The following is a 17,486-nucleotide window of genomic DNA, read 5'->3' on the forward strand; positions in this document are numbered from 1 at the left end:
AGCCCTGGCTGGGTGGGTGGAGGTGATGTCAAGGGGGTGGTGGTGTGTATCACATGGGTCTTTTCCCTAGGGGGGGCGGGTTTGTGTAGAACGCTGGGCGGGAATGTTATACACACAGGGGATGAGTGTCTTTTCCCTAGGGGGTCGGGTTTGTGTAGAAACAGAGTAGAACTGCGCCATAAAGGGGGAAATAGTACATGCAATTTATTTATGTACTGATAAAAAACACATATAAAACATAGAATAATATAACACAATTTTAAGAAAAATTAATATACTTAATATTACATAAAAAAATATATATAAAGGGAAAATTAAATAAAAAGTTATTATTGCACAACCGGTCGTGTCGGGTTAATGAGTTAAAACCAAAATAGATTTGCTTCCCTTTTAGCTTGTTGCGGTCATATTAGTATATTAGTTGTAGTTAGATTGTTGGTTACGTAACAGTCTTTGTTCTGGGTTAGTGAATGTAACTGTCCAGGTTTTATGTCTGGCCAGACAATATTATATTGGGGTACCTTACAGCTGCCACCTGTAATTCCTCCGGGCTCCCAGTGGATGGTGCCGAATCACCTTGTTAGTCCAACTTTGTCTGGAGTCCCCTTTGGGCTGGTGGTCTGGATGTACAGCAGCGTGGTATCCCCTGTGGTGCAAAAAAAGTTATTCAATGATCCAACGCGTTTCCCCGCCTCCGATAACGGTCTCAGCGGCTTTTTCAAGGAAAGAGAAAAAGGAAGAGTCGCAAGTGGATGTCCACTTAATAGGTCTTATATTTATACCTCAGGATGGTCTAAGCGGCATGTCTGTGTGCCGTCTTGCCGTTTCCGGCTATGCGGCGGCTTTTCCGCTGTTTGTTACTTAGTTTCCGGTCCGTGCGTTCCGCTGGGCCGGAAGCGCGTCATTTTGCGTTCCATTTCGCCGCCATTTTGGTGTCCGTCTTTTATATTCCCTCTGTTATGTTGTTATCAGCATCAAAGGAATGTAGTTTGTAGCGGCCATTTTTACTGAGGGAATATGCCGATTTCATATATATCTCTCTATTTAAATATGAGCGGAGTCCGCAGCAGCCATTATTGTTAAGGGAAGTCACGGAAAGGATCATTTATTTCTTTATTTCTTTTAGAAAAACATCATATATTCCCAATATCGTTATGTTGATCAAATCCGTTTCTAACACCTAATATCTTGAATGTAGCTGTTATACCATGCGCTGCAGATATTTCACATTTTATCTCAACCGCCTTTTATGGCAGTGTAGATGTGTCGACAGACACTCAATGAACGATTTATCACACTTTAAGTATCCAATAGAAACAGTGTAAATATATCATTTAAATATTTATTTTCCATCCATTTCTCATCTTCCTATTCCTACATACGGAGGGGTCTATATCCCAAGGGCAACATTATTATCTAAACATCAATTAATCACCAGACTATCATTTATGACAGAAAAAAGGAAAAAAGAAAACCAAACCAATTACGATAAAATGTACATAGACACGTATACACAGAGAGAAAGACCTCTTTCTCACATATATTTATCTCTTCTTCATATTATGTATCTAAATTCATATCTATATCTTATCAGACGCGGAACAGGTATTCTTATAATTGTCAATATAGATCTATCGATTTATTAGATCTGAGTATCTAAGCAGGAACAAAAAAATATTTATATACCGCTTAGAAAGAAAGGGGGGGGGGGGGAAAGGGGGGGGGGGAAGCAATAGGTATATGTACCTCTAGTCTATCATAACCAGAGAGTATACAGAAAGAGACATAATTTCATAATTACATACATACAATTAATTATTCTTTTATTATTTTGATTACCAATTCATATCGACCATTTCTCAATGTGATAAAGGACCAGAAGAAAACCACACAGAGAGTGGTCGTCATGAATAACTCATACATATAAATATACATATGTGAGCATATATCATGATTTTCCAAAGGAAATAACAAACATCTATAAACTTTTATTATTCATTATTCTATATAACACTAAATTTTTCTTTTTATATATATTTTTTTCTCTTTAAAGTGGACCTAGTAACCAGAGATAGTGGTACATATATACACATATCTGGCCCACTACATTATTTCATCACAGCTATAACATAGCTCTAAATCCATTTTCTCTTTTGAACCAGAAGTTATCTAATTGGGTTCTGGGTAGTGTTCGTGTTTTCATCTAGGCGCCACCCGGGTCTCTGCACATGTGGTCCAGATGGACCTCCGGTCCCACAGGCGCAGAGAGCTCGAATTGGGCGCCCCGGCGACCCACAACACTTATATTACAGAAATAAGAACGTAGTTCCCTTTTATTTTGGTTATGGACAATAAACCCAGTGTGATAATGGGGCATAGAAGATGGACAGAAAAAAGGGATGAAGAGGATATCAAAACTAGTGCAGAAAGCAATAAGTTATAATTTCTATTATAGTTATATCTAGTTTATTATTACATAAACACAAAATGATAGGGGCGGGGGGGTGGGCGTATGCAACATCAAATAGATTATGACTAGATGTTATTTAGTTCTATTGCGTCATTTAAGCCATTTGGCATTAATGAATCCATTCTGTAGATCCAGTATGCTTCACGGCGACATAGTTTACCAAATCTGTCGCCACCTCTGTTGGTACTTTTAATACTTTCGATCCCAATTATTGTCACATCGTCCACCCTTCCTCCCTGACATCTGTGTATATGACTTGATACTGAGTGTGTTTTTACTCCATTGAGTATGTTTCTTCTGTGTTCCATTCCTCTTACGTGTAATGTTCTTGTTGTTCTACCTATGTATTGCTTCCCGCAACCGCAGGAGAGCAAATAAATAACATAGGTAGAGCCACAGTTTATGAAATTTTCTATTTGGAACACTTCGCCATTGATATTAGATTTATAACTAGTTGTTTTTCTGGGTGCTATTAGGCATGTCATACATTTTTCTTTCCCACATCGATGGTATCCCTTTGGCTTTGGGGGTAACCAATTTAGTTCATTATTGGTATTCTCTCTCCCACCTCTTTTGACTGTATTTGAAAAGTGGCTATGTATTAATTTTGATTTTAAGTTATCTGCTTTACGAAAAATCATTTTGCCATTATGTTGGATCTCGTTTTTCAAGAGGGGATCTTGTAGAAGCATAGCAGTATTATTTTTAATTATATTTCTAATTTCTTTCGCACATCCATTGTATTGAGTTACAAATAGCCCTGTCATCCCTTCACTGGTTTCTCTCATTACGTTCTGTTTTGTATTCTTTTTGTTTTTATTTTTATTTTCCCCTAATAGATTGATTCTATCCATTTTATCCACTTCTTGTTTTGCTTGTTTGAGGATAGTCTCTGGGTACCCCTGTTCTCGAAACGATTCTAATAGCATATTTGCTTGTTTAGAGTAAGCATCATTGGTGGAACAGTTTCTTTTTATACGGACCAATTGTCCCTTCGGGATATTTTTTTTCCAATTATCTGCATGTGAACTTTGGTAATTCAAATATCTATTTTGGTCAACTGGCTTGACATAGGTCTCAGTTGTCAGCATATTGTTTTTTACATGGAGGGCGACATCCAAAAAACTAATGTGACTAGTGCTATGATTACTAGTAAATTTAAGACCAAACTCGTTAGAATTTAGTTGATCTGTGAAATTTTGAAGTGATACTAAATCCCCATCCCAAATAATAAATAAATCATCTATATAACGTCCGTATAGGACCAGGCTCGCCCCAAACCCGCTCCCCCACACATGTCGGTCCTCGACCACCCCCATGTATAGGTTGGCGAAGCTTGGGTTTGTGTAGAACGCTGGGCGGGAACGTTACACACACAGGGGATGAGTGACAGATCTGGCTAAATATATAAGATATATATATGTATATATGTATATAGAACTCCCTATTCACAGAAATGTGTGCAAACATATAAAAAGACATCGGTAGGCCTATATTAAGTTATTATCAAGTTAGTATTGAAGCTAGAAGGTGGGGCCAGTCCACCTATTGAACTTAGATGTCTATATTTTGTGCAGACATAGTAAAACTGTTAAAGAATACCAAGGTATTGATATCGGGTGCTGCCAGAAGGTGTGCCACTAAAAAGCCACTTAAAATGGGATGGCCAATCCAATAAAAAAACAAGGAAATTTAAATAAGTAGTGCTGCTAGTTCAACCGATGGGTATGGTCAAAATACCATTTAATAGAAATATATGTTAAAACATAAAAATAATTTGTGACCAATACAATTACATAATTGTCACTGTCATGCAGGATTCCTGTTCCTATAACGCAGTCAATAATGCAAGATCTTGTGCAAATATGAAAAGTTTTAGAGTAGCCAAAATAGATCTTCTAATATTTAAGGAAATATGACTGATTGGATGTCTGTTTGCCAGCAAGTGCAGTGTACTTCTCTAAGTAGGAAGCTATCTTGTCCGTTATGTCTGTTAACCATTATTTAATATATGTCGTCATTTTGACTGTCTACATTTTTTCTGTCAACATCTTGACTGAATCTGTATTTTAATTGTCAACATATACAGTTACATGGTGTCTGTATTATGATTGTTTTTTGTTTAGTTTTTTTAAGTAGTTTTTACCGCATACAATACACAGAAAAGAGAAGTAATTTAGAAGCAAAGGTACACATAAAGCTGTAATACACAATCTCCAATACAAACATATCTTAAACAAGGGAGAGAACCATACACACACACACACACACACACACACACACACACACACACACACACACACACATTTCACTCTTATAGGGGCTGCAATTGAAGAGTTAAGGAGGAAAAGGACAATGTTTTTGAAGTATACATTCAGAGGATATTCATCATTAGGTAAACATCTGAAGGTCGACACACTCAAAAAGTTGACATGGCTTTAAGTCGACATGAGCATTAGGTTGACATTTGGAAGGCGACATGGGTTTTTCACCTTTTTTTTTTAAGCTGACATGTGCCGACAGGCGGTATTTCATGCCCTATCATCCACTAGGGAATGGAGGGAGAATATAATAGTGTTCCCAAAGCATGGTGAGCACAGTGGTGCACCGATATGGTGTCTATGGGCGGTATTCAATGAGGCAGAATCGCCAAGTTTTATGGCGATTCTGTGTTTTTTTCGTGTGTGCCGGCGATTTTTTGAGCTGAAAAAGCGAATCACCCTATTCAACGACCTCTATTCGCCGATGACGACCGGTGAATGAAGCACCAATCGCCAAATGTTATTCTCTACAAATCGCCGGTTTTTGTCTATAGGAATTTTCATGGGGATTCGCCGGTAGTCGACGGGAATCACCATGAATCGCCAAAAGTGTATTCAATGAGAGGTTGGCGATTCTTATTTCTTGTTTCATATAGCCGTTCCTCACCGAGTGTCCCTCGTCATCTTTTTGTGGTGAACTTTTATCGGAACCTGGGAAATAATTGGTTTTAAGTGTTCAATTTAACTCTGCAAGTGTAATGTATTATTATTTGCTGCCCTTGTGTGATGTGATGGTCGTAGAAGTGCTATACAAATATATATTTAATTTTTTCTGGTATTTTTTTTTTCTCCCACAAAGCAATGTTCTTACCCATGGTGCACCTCACTTACCCATGATTCTCCTCCCCACCTCACTCCTTCGTTTGGCGTTTGCGGAGATTACACAGCTTTTGCAGTCTGCTGTATTGGAATCGTTTTTTCAGGGTAATTTGCATTTTTCTTGCATTTCACTGCAATTTCTTACAGTACTGAAGCTGTTTAGGGAAACGCCGGATTGGCTGAGAATCGCCGTTGGGGGCGGCGATTCTCAGCCACGTTGAATAGGGTGACACAGCTAGTCCCGGCGACTCCCGACGCTTGGCGAATCGACGTAAAAAAACGGTGAATGGCTGGCGAATGTAAAATCTGAATCGCTGTGACCAACGATTCAGGTCATTGAATACCGCCCCATGTCGACTGTGTCAACCTGCGACCTGCGGAGAGGCAGCACACGGCAAGCCCAGACCCACCGTCCCCACCAACCTCTCCAACCACATCGGCACCAACCCGCGGCAAAGGAAGAACACCCACTGGCGGGCATCTCACCACGGGTGACGCAACCAACCCCGGCGCTCCAAAGTACAACACCTCTCTCGCTCCGCCCCTCCCTCTCCTGTGCAGCAAAGCCCAGGCACCTCGAGGCACACAAAGATCATTGCCCCAACCCACCGTTGGACCTTCTCTCCCCCCCCCCCCATCACCTGCTTGCATGCCCACACACAGGACACCAGTGGTGACAGCCCAGGATCCTAGGATACTCCAGGTACAGGCCAGTGGGACACCGCAACCTTACCCACCATCGGGTACGTCTGACCATCATAGGTCCCCCCCAAAAGACACACCCCAAGGAAATCAGGACTTTAACATCATCTGCCCCCACCCAAATCTCCACCCACCCAGCACAGCAGGCAATATTATCACCACTGTCAAAAAGATTGATGGATTATTCGTGGCACAATGCTGCCTAAAAATAATAATTTCTGAAGTTACACCTTTTCTTCAAAACATACAATTGGGAAAAAATTGTAATATAGATATAAAGGCGCAGTGAATACTTATAACTTTGTGGCAAATGTTGATGGTCTTTTTCCAAAATTGTTAATCTCAAGCCGGATTCAACAGATATGAAAGAAAAATAAACAACAATAATCAGTTTTTGCTGTGTGTTTCTTATTTCATAGTAAAGGGTGTCTATACAATGAGAAGGTGGACTATTTCCCTGGAGCGTACCAAGGCTCACTTTGAATTAGATGGAATAAAACTTATAACGGTTTCTTTGATACGGTCCTGGGAGAACTCCACTTTTTAATCGAGGTGAAGGTGATTTGCTTTTTCCATAATTATTCAAAGTGTGAACTGGTGTTTCCACATGTGCTCAAACGAAAAGAAGAATGAAAGAAAGACTCATGTGTAGCACACAAGTGAAAAATTTCTTATTAGTTGGTGAGTGAGGGGCTGAAAAAACTTAGTATATTTGACAGCGTACCTCACTTACCCTAGTGCTTGTGATAAAAAACATACTGTATAAAGGTTTCTTTAATGGGTGTACCCCCACTCACGATGTTATCTGTAGTTTTCAAACCTATAAAGGTTTATTTAAATATGTTATCCATAGTGGTCTTGTGTGGTTATACTTATATGAGTGTCAAAGTACACCGTGATCTTATGACTCCAGTGATTAAGAGTACATACGGAATAAAGGTAATTCAATGTGTGATTGAATGTATTCAATAAGAAGGTTCGACCAATATTGAAACACGGTCAATTGGCATACCTTACTCACCCCTTTTAGATGGGGGCCAACACCCATAAAGGACTTTTTTCATTGTTTGGATTTTACTATGGACTTTTAAATTGTTGTAGTCCCCATGATGTTCTATGTGAGATATTTGTAGCATTTTTGGATTAAAAACAGTTGAAACTTTTTATCAAGCCTGGCTCCTTAAAACTTTATGGGAAGGTTTTTTTTTTTGACTTCTGGTAAAACCCGGGGAAAGATAAAGAAACCTTTATGGCCATTGGCCCCCATTTAAAAGGGGTGAGTAAGGTATGCCAAGTGACGGTGGTTCAATATTGGTGGAACTTTCTTATTAAATACATTCAATCACACATTGAATTATCTTTTATTCCGTATGTACCCTTAATCACTGGAGTCATCAGATCACGGTGTACTCTGACACTCGTATAAGTATAACCACACAAGACCACTTTGGATAACATATTTAAAGAAACCTTTTTAGGCTTGAAAACTACAGATAACACCGTGAGTGGGGGGTACGCCCATTACTTAAAGAAACCTTTATGTTTTTTATCACAAGCACTAGGGTAATGCGGGGTACACCCCAAGACGACCCGCTCATGATGCACATTGTGAGCGGGTCATCAGTGTTTCTTTCTGATCCGATGGCGATCCGCACCCGGGAGTATGGTCGTTCTTCAGATCCTACCTGCTGCAGGTAGGATCTGAATAAGGACCGACGGGACCGTGCATCTGATCGGTATCGGTCCACACCAGGACAGAATAGGGCCCAATCACCACACAATCTAAATCCAATCGGTCGGAATTATATCTAGATTGATGGGATCAGACCCTTGTCGTCCTGGTGTGTACCCAGAATAAGTGAGGTACGCTGTCAAATATACTAAGTTTTTTCAGCCCCTCACTCACCAACTAATAAGAAATTGTTCACTTGTGTGCTACACATGAGTCTTTCTTTTATTCTTCTTTTCGTTTGAGCACATGTGGAAACACCAGTGCACACTTTGAATAATTATGGAAAAAGCAGATCACCTTCACCTCTTTTAAAACAGTGGAGTTCTCCCAGGACCGTATCAAAGAAACCGTTATAAGTTTTATTCCATCTAATTCAACGTGAGTCTTGGTACGCTACAGGGAAATAGTCCGGATTCGGTATGAAATTCCGACGGTCAAAATCCTGAATGGGTCAAAATCCCGAATGGGTCAAAATCCCGACAAGGACAAAATCCCGACATGGACAAAATCCCGACATGGACAAAATCCTGATATTTAAAATCCCGACAGGGTCAAAATCCCGACATATAGAATGTACAGGTGAAACAGTCTACATGACTTTCCGTCGACATGGGTTTTTTCAGTTTTTTTACCCGGACTTTGACACAGTCGACATGGACACAGTTGGAAGTGAACCGCAGCCCCTCGCATCGCTTGCGATGCTTCGGGCACGGTACCTCGCTGCGCTCGGCACACTATTTTATTCTCCCACCACGCCCTAGTGGATGGTAGGGCATGAAATACGCCTGTCGGCACATGTCGGCTCAAAAAACAGTGAAAAAACCCATGTCGACCTCGCACCTGTCGACGGAAAGTCATGTCGACTGTTTCACCTGTACATTCTATGTGTCGGGATTTTGACCCTGTCGGGATTTTTAATGTTGGGATTTTGTCCTTGTCTGTATTTTGACCCATTCGGGATTTTGACCGTCGGGATTTTGACTGCATCCCAATAGTCCACCTTCTCATTGTATAGACACCCTTTACTATGAAATAAGATACACACAGCAAAAACTGATTATTGTTGTTTATTTTTCTTTTATATCCGTTGAATACCACGGCTTGAGATTAACAACTTTGGAAAAAGACCATCAACATTTGGCACAAAGTATTTACTGTGCCTTTATATCTATATTCCAATTTTATTCCCAATAATATCACCACTGCATAGTGATATAGTTGCCCTGTTTGTAATTGATACTGTACTTGATACAATTGATACTGTAATTTATACACACACTAAGTGTGTGTTTGTGTGTGTGTGTGTGTGTGTGTGTGTGTGTGTGTGTATATATATATATATATATGTATTTTTTCTGTATGCTTTTTCTACATTGAGTAAAAACCTATTTTTTAACAAATAAGCCCACATACATTCCACCAAGTAGTGGAGCGCAGCACTACCAACCTAATAATCATTTGCCAAAATAGCCCGGACCGGTCACCAGGCAAGTGCAGCAGCCAGCTCTGTCCAAAGAACCCAATGCGCAGGACCCACCATTAGCCATATCCGGCATCCCGGCGGTCAAACTTGGTGACAAACAATGATGGTAGCTGAAGGAGTAATACAACAAAACATTGTATTCTAGTGTTTTGTAAAATATTTAAATTATGGTGGTTTATTATGGTGATAAGGTAAAATAAGAGGAATTGGAGATATTTAAATATGGTTTTTCTCTGAATATGATATGGAAAGATGAGGTTTGTGCCAGAGATATGTATAGATGGTGTAGATTAAAAGATTGTCTAAATACAGTCAGTATGTTGACTGTTAAATAGTTGACATGGAGTTTTATTGACAGGGTCAAAAGTCAACAAGCAAATAGTGAACACTGAAAAGTTTGACTCTTTTTTTTTTTTTTTTTTTTTTTTGTGTAATTTTAAATCAAACCCTAGCCACTTGCCAGGTGCCAAATGCTAGTGCTCCCCCTAGTGCCTAACCCGAATCATCTTTTTCCACAGCCTAACACTCACCTTCCCCCAAGTGCCTAATACTAACCCTTCTAACCATAACCCCAAAAATGATAAAAAATGTTTTGACCATTTAACCATGTCCTACAAAATTCTAAATAAATTCTCCAATTCATTATAATGTGAAATGTAAATACAGTACAACACTTTGAACACTTCCATCAATACAACAAATTATTTGATGTTGGTTTTATACCAACTTGGCATAGTCGTAACCACCTGATTAGTAGTGTTACTGGTAACGAATACTATGGGCCAAATGTAATAGGGTGTGAGAATTAGAAAGTGAGAGTTTTCTCTTTTTTTTTTCTATACTGAGAAACCAGGTTCATTTTGCCATGTAAATGATTGCCGCTTAAAAAAATAGGAACACTCTCCCAAAATATCTGACTTTCTGATTCTCACACTCTATTACATTGGCCCTATATGTTGAAAGCTTTACATAGGAAATGGCTTGCCTTAGCACAATAGACTCCCTTTATTATAAACTATGACCCAGTATGAATGACCCATTATAATTTATGGATCCCTTTTATACCAGGGATTTTCAGATCTGCAATAAAGACATATTAAGATTTTCTAATTTTGTTGAATTTTTTTTAGAATCGATCCAAAAAAATGGATTGTTTCACAAAGTATTCACTGAAGTCAGCTCAGAAACATCTGACCTCAATGGATGTCCAAGTAAAGGAATGCAGGTCAGTTCTGGGGGTTTTTCTATACCCTAATTCAGGTATTCCAAAGTCAGGCCCGAGGGCCATTTGCGGGCCGTGCTGTCATATCATGTGGCCCGCAGCCTCCAGCTGGAAGTGGGCAGAGCATCAGATGTGGGAAACACAGCACAGGACACTAAAGGTGGGGACCCGGCGAGCACGCCTTTACCTTGCTGTCTGCTGCAGTGAGGAGGTGCCGTCTGCCACAGTCAGATGTGTTTGGTGTCCTACCCCTGCTGCTGCAATCGTATATCACCCTACTCCACAATCACAGTGACAGCAGTGTTTGGGGAGGAGGGCAGCAAGGGGGAAGCTTGCTCCCATAACATGCAGAGCGGAGGAGGGCAGCAGCGGGAGCCCAAGCATCTCCTGTCCTTGCAATGCCTGCTTTGCCTCTCCTTCCTCTGGCTCACACAAGGGGCTGGGAAACCTACAGAGAAGAGAGGGGGCAGAGTGGGGGATATACAGTGAAGGGGGGTCAGGCTGGGGGACATATAGTGAATGGAGGCAGTGATGGCCATTCAGAGAAGGGGGAGCAGGGGCAGGCTGGGCGACATACAGTGAATGGGGGCAGAGTGGGGTACATAGTGAATGGGGTTCATACAGTGAATGGTAGTCAAACAGTGAAGGAGGGTCAGGCTTGGGGACATACAATGAATGGAGGCACTGATGGACATTAAGAGAAGGGGGGCAGGCTGGGGGACATACAGTGAATGGAGGCAGAGTGGGGTTCATAGTGAATGGGAGTCATACAGTGAAGGCGGGTCAGGTTTGGGGACATACAATGAATGGAGGCACTGATGGACATTAATAGAAGGGGGGCAGGCTGGGGGACAGAGTGAATGGGTGCAGAATGGGGAACATACAGTGAATAGGGGTAGGCTAGGGGAAATACAGTGAAGGGGCAGGCTGGGGGACATAGAGTGAATGGGGGCAGAGTGGGGGACCATTCTGATGTGATTAATGATTCAAAGAATGTCAGGCTGAATGGTCAGCCCCCACACATTTACACTTCACCAAATCTTGCACTCGTCGCAAAAAGTTTGGACACCCCTGCCCTAATTGTACAGAACTTCATGCCCTGATTGTACATCACTTAATGAAAGGTTATTTCTACTTTTACTGCTTTAGAATTATGCATCTTGAAAAATTCCAACAGACTGTGTTACAAGAAATTGAACACTTTGAAAAAGATTCCCAGAATCTAAAACAGATGGAAAAAGAATTCACAGTAAGAATTATTTCAAACAAAAAAATACCTTATATGCATCCAGTTTCACCTGTATCCAATATCGGAAAAAGCTGCAAACGTATTGTTTTCCTCTTTCTACTTACAGGGCCTAATGTAAGATCACAGATAAATCTGTTCACATAGCCTGTATCTGATTGAGCATAAAAAAAAACAGATCTCTCGCCTTTATAACCCTCATCCGCTTTGGTCAAAATGCCTACTACAGTAATAAGATGAGACCTAAGGTCATATCAGCAGCTTCTCATTCTGTATTTTGTATATTTATTTTTTTCAGAATTTTTGGAACAAACAGACACAAACTTTAAGCATCTATCACAAAAACGAACAAAGGAGGTTTGTACGCTTCCATGCTCTGGTGTAAGGGTTAAAGTTGTTTCCACTCCTGATATAAGTATTCTGTAACTGTTTAATTTCAGGATTGATTGTCTCAAGGCTTCATTTGAAAATAATGTTTACCAGAGTACTGACTATGAAGACAAGATCTATGACTCTGAAGTATGTAACACATTATGCTACTAAAAATACATTTTTAAACTCCACTTTAAGACCTTTATTCTAGTTTACTCGGACGGATGCGTATTTTCGGACGGCCACCGAGTGTTCTTAGCCCCGCCTACCGTACGGATCGCTCATACCGTCCGAATGCGGTAAGACACCGAGCGAACAGACCGCAAATGGATGTTTCATGTCAACAACTCCACCATCTGTGGGAACCTTCCACATCATCCGATGGTCGCCGACCATCGAATGATGGACTGAGCGGTCAGACAGCTCCGAGTGTATCAGACCACTGGGATTTTTTTCTGTGTGAAAGCAGGGATATGGGCGGGCAGCTGGCATCCGGCTATGTCAGCTGTCCGCCCCCCACACGTGCGTCACGGACGGATTACCATACGTACGCCCAGCGTTTTCATGGGAACGCCCATGAAATGCGGGACGTACGCATATGGTAATGAGCCCAAACAGCCCTTCATGCCCCTCTCCACCCCCTGCTCGGATGGGTCGTACGATCCTGTTCTGCACGGAATTCACACTGTGTTCAGACATGCAAGGCGTTCGCACATGCACAGAAACGCCTCTGCACATGCGCAAACACAAAACATCGGCCGTTTGACCGAAGACGCAGCCGTCCGACTCAATCAGAATAAGGGCCAAAATGTGAAAATGTAGTCCATATCCAAACACCCGTTCACAGTATACTAGCCCACAGGCTCTCAAAATCAGTCCTCAGGACCCCACACAGTGCATGTTTTCCAGGTCTCCTCACACAATCACAAGTTAAATAATTAGCTTCAATTGTGGATCTCTTACAATGTGTTTTCACATTGAACAAATAACCCACAGCAGTAATGCCTTGCGGTGTGGGGTGACCGCACCAAACCGAATAACCTGGGTGACCAACCAGGCATTTGGACCTGGGCTATAAGAAGGGTTAAACCCAGGTTGCACCTGGGTTTAAACTGAAAGCGCCGGACCGGGTTGTACCTGGGATCGCGATTAAGCAATTCATTAACATTTCCCTGTATGTGCACATGGGGGAGATTTATCAAATTGCAGAGAGATAGTGAAGTTGATAAAAGCGACCAGTCATGTTCTGTTTTTTATCTAGGACAACCTATAAAATTACATTTACAAGCTAATTGGATGCTGTGAGCACTATCACCACTATCTCCAAATCCCCCCCTTTGTTTGTTTGTTGTGCATTTAGAACTGTAGACTACTGTATAGCCCATTGTTAAATTAATAGATGTGCTTATGGATAAAATTAAGCTAAAAGTGACTTTTCTTAACTGTGTACATATAGAGAGAGAGAGGCTTATTATAAATTGTACAAGAAAATACCCAATACTGTTGTGTGTGTGTATATTTTTTTTAGATGCATGTTATGAAAGAAAATATGAAGACTGTTCAAGAACGACTTTTGAAAGAAATGGTAATTTCCTCAATTTCTATTATCTGTCAATTAGTACTAATAATATACTTGTAGAGTACACCAATCTTATAGCCTATTGCAGTGTTTTCAACCACTGTTCCGTGGCACACTAGTGTGCCTTGAGCTGTTCTCAAGTGTGCCTCCAGATCTAGAGATGCCCAAACTAGTTTACAGCCACCACCAGTTCAATTGTTATTTACTGGTCTCTTCTTTTCATTTAAAGGGACAACGTATTTTATTTGTGTTACCTCTGGGGACCAGTGTGATTGTTTTTTATATGGGGGCAATAGGTTTGTTTTTTTCCTGTGGGGGCCAATGTGTTTTGCCCTGTGGGGATCTCATGGTGTGCCTTGGCAATTTTCAAATCTTATTTAGTGTGCCGCAAGGTAAAAAGGTTGAAAATCACTGGCCTATTGTGTAGGGGAGGTAGTATAGTGCTGTATTCCTCCAGTCATTGCTTGCAGATGTAATGTCACTGCAAAATAAATCTATTGTATTCCCAGGAGTATGACATAATGTAACAAAGACCCTATCATTATTTTTTACAGTATGTAGTTTAAATAGTGACCTTTAAATGAAATCATTGGTTTGCAAACTGTGTGCCGTGCACCCTGGTGTGCCTCAGAACATTTTGCAGGGGTGCCACATGTTGGTGGTCCAGGACTAATTCAAATTATTTTTACTGAATGTAATAGGCAAGGCCAGTACTGGTAGACAGACCTAAAACCTAAGGGTGACATATACAGTAAACACAATTTACATGTTTTTTTTTTAAATAAATTTTATAATAAGAAACATTAGGCCTAGGGAGTGCCATGAAAGAAAAGTCAGGTTACTCTAGGGTGCCGTGATTCAAAAAAGGTTGGAAAGCATTGAAGGAAATGCTTGCATGATATACAGATGCAGCCCCTGTCATCTTTGGCCGGGCGCATGGCGAGCGCATGCGGACAGGGGCTACACTGAACTGGGACGCACGTGCGTCTCACGCGCACGCGCATCCCAATCCTCCGTCAGCGGGGTAGCGGCATCCTGCCCGTCTCCGCCTCAGGGAGACGGGCAGGGTTGGGGGGGGTCAGGGCAGCGAGGGGGACCGGCGGCAGGGACCTGGGGAAGCTCCATGGCCACGGGGCGCACGAGCGTCTCGTGTGCGCGCGCGCCCCCGTGGCGGGAGCCGGCGGCTGGCGGGGCTGGCGAAAGAATCACCAGCCCCTGCAAAGTTTAGCCCTGCTCCATCTGTACATTTTCCCTCTCGGACAGGGCTGGGCAACACCGGCCCTCCAGATGTTGATGAACTACACATCCCAGCATGCCTTGCATCAGTTTCAACATGGCCACATAGCAAAACTAATGCAAAGCATCCTGGGATGTGTAGTTCATCAACATCCGGAGGGCCGATGTTGCCCAGCCCTGCTCTAGGTGGTTCTTGATAGCCATTTTCTTATATAAACATGTGACATATTGCATGTTTGATAGTCACTGTGCTAAACACTGGAATGTGATACAATAAACAAGTGACATATTGCGTGTTTGATAGTCACTTTGCTAAACACTGGAATGTGATACACACTGGGCAATTTTGCCCAGTGTGTATGGAACGCAATGATGGGGAAAATCACTGGGCTGAAAATTGCTCCGTGATTACACACTGAGCGGTTTTCACTCGTTTTATTATTATTATATTTTTATTTATAAGGCGCCACAATTGGTACGCAGCGCCGTACATATAGTAATAGTACAGGGTATACAGAACTAGACATAACAGTGACAGAAGAACAAAAACAGAGCACAATTAACAGTACAAATCTTGGTACACAATACAGCTGAGATATAGGGAATTGAATGAGAATAGATGCAGGTATAGATTGTAGGTGAGTAAAGGCCCCCATACACTAGGGCGACTTGTCCTTAGGACAAGTCGCCCCCGACTTCCCCCTGAGCTTCCCCGGCTGCTCCCCGGGGGAGCTTGATTAGATTGGCACTTGATGTGCCATTTTTTACATGTGATAAATCGTCTCGATTTATCACATGTAAAAAACCCGGGAGAGCAGGGGGGGGCTACAGAGGTGGGAGCTGGTGGGAGCAGGGGGGCTGGGGACGCTGCGGGGGACACGTCTGTGTCCCCCGCTGCTGGGGACGCTGCGGGGGACAGCGTCTGTGCGGCGAGGCGGTAGAGGGAGCAGGGGGGCTGGGGACGCTGCGGGGGACACGTCTGTGCGGCGAGGCGGTAGAGGGAGCAGGGGGGGCGGGGGACACAGGCGGCATAGAGCCGGGCAGGTGGGGAGCCGGCGGGAGCTGTCAGTGCTAGAAAAAAAGCCTATACAATGAATGGGCAGCCTGTGATTGGCTGAGCGCTCTCTCAGCCAATTGCTGACTGGCTGAGAGAGTGCTCAGCCAATCACAGGCCGCCCATGCATTGTATTTTTTTATTCAATACTGACAGCTCCCGCCGGCTCCCCCTGCCCGGCTCTATGCCGCCTGTGTCCCCCGCAGCGTCCCCAGCCCCCCCTGCTCCCTCTACCGCCTCGCCGCCCCACTAGGTCCCAAGTCGGGTGGTCTGACGTGCAGCAGGTCCGACCACCCGACGCAGATCCGATGCGCACGGGACCGCGCATCGGATCTGAGGGGACATCAAAACTAGCCGATTTTGGTCAGATTTCGGCCAGATCCGACTGATCTGGCTGAAATCTGACCAAAATCGGCTAGTGTATGGGGGCCTTAGGAGAGCTGTAATTGAAAGGAAAGAAGAGTGTTGTTAGAACAGGAGGGATGAGGGCCCTGCTCTAAGGAGCTTACAATCTAGAGCAGGGGTAGCCAACTCCAGTCCCCGAGAGCTACCAACAGTTCACGTTTTCTAGCTCACCTCACAGGTGCACTCATTACTGACATACATTTTAAAAGATCCACAGGTGGAGCTAATTACTTCACTTGTGATTCTGTGAGGAGACATGGAAAACGTTAACTGTTGGCAGCTCTCGAGGACTGGAGTTGACTACCCCTGATCTAGAGGGAGGGGGAGACAGGCAGGTGACATGAGGTGCATGTAAGGAGACCTGAGGCAAGAAGTGATCATGGCAGAGATGGGCAGGACATGAGGCAGCAGGTAAAGAGAATGGACAAATTAGTCCTCTCCCTCCTCCTTCCTCCTCTCCCCCCTCCACCTGACCCCTAACAGCCTTGCACCGTGACCCATGCCACAACACACCCTGCTAGGGGGCAGAAAGCATGCAGAGTGAATAGGAAATGCGCAGGATTGAGGAACCAGGGCTCTGTTACAATAGTGTAGTTCTGAATGATAGTGTCAAAATAGAGAAAAGAAAATAAGTACAGAGTTAGGGTAGGTAGTGTGAGAAGCGGGTGTAGAAGGACATATACAGTGCACAGAGAACCAGAGCCGTCCCTAGGCAAACTAGGCAACTGCCTAGGGCATTTGGAATGCCTAGGGGCACCAGCAGCTTCTGCTGATTAAAATGATATGCAGCATGCCTATATTCTGTGGGTGAGTGAGGCTGTATCTGCGTATGAAATAGTGTATAT

General features: G+C 42.7%; 1 protein-coding gene across 1 annotated transcript in view; it reads left to right on the top strand.

Moving 5' to 3' along the window:
• The window catches only part of SYCP2 (synaptonemal complex protein 2), a 113,043-nt gene that overhangs the window by 91,498 nt on the left and 4,059 nt on the right, over positions 1-17,486 (top strand). The window contains exons 17-21 of the mRNA XM_083150084.1: positions 10,658-10,752; positions 11,899-11,998; positions 12,294-12,352; positions 12,436-12,514; positions 13,896-13,952. Coding sequence (XP_083006210.1) covers positions 10,658-10,752; positions 11,899-11,998; positions 12,294-12,352; positions 12,436-12,514; positions 13,896-13,952 — 390 coding nt within the window. The remainder of the gene's footprint in view (positions 1-10,657; positions 10,753-11,898; positions 11,999-12,293; positions 12,353-12,435; positions 12,515-13,895; positions 13,953-17,486) is intronic.

This window comes from Crinia signifera, chromosome 6 (genome assembly GCF_055691185.1).
Source record: "Crinia signifera chromosome 6, ASM5569118v1, whole genome shotgun sequence".
Classification (NCBI taxonomy): Eukaryota; Metazoa; Chordata; class Amphibia; order Anura; family Myobatrachidae; genus Crinia; species Crinia signifera.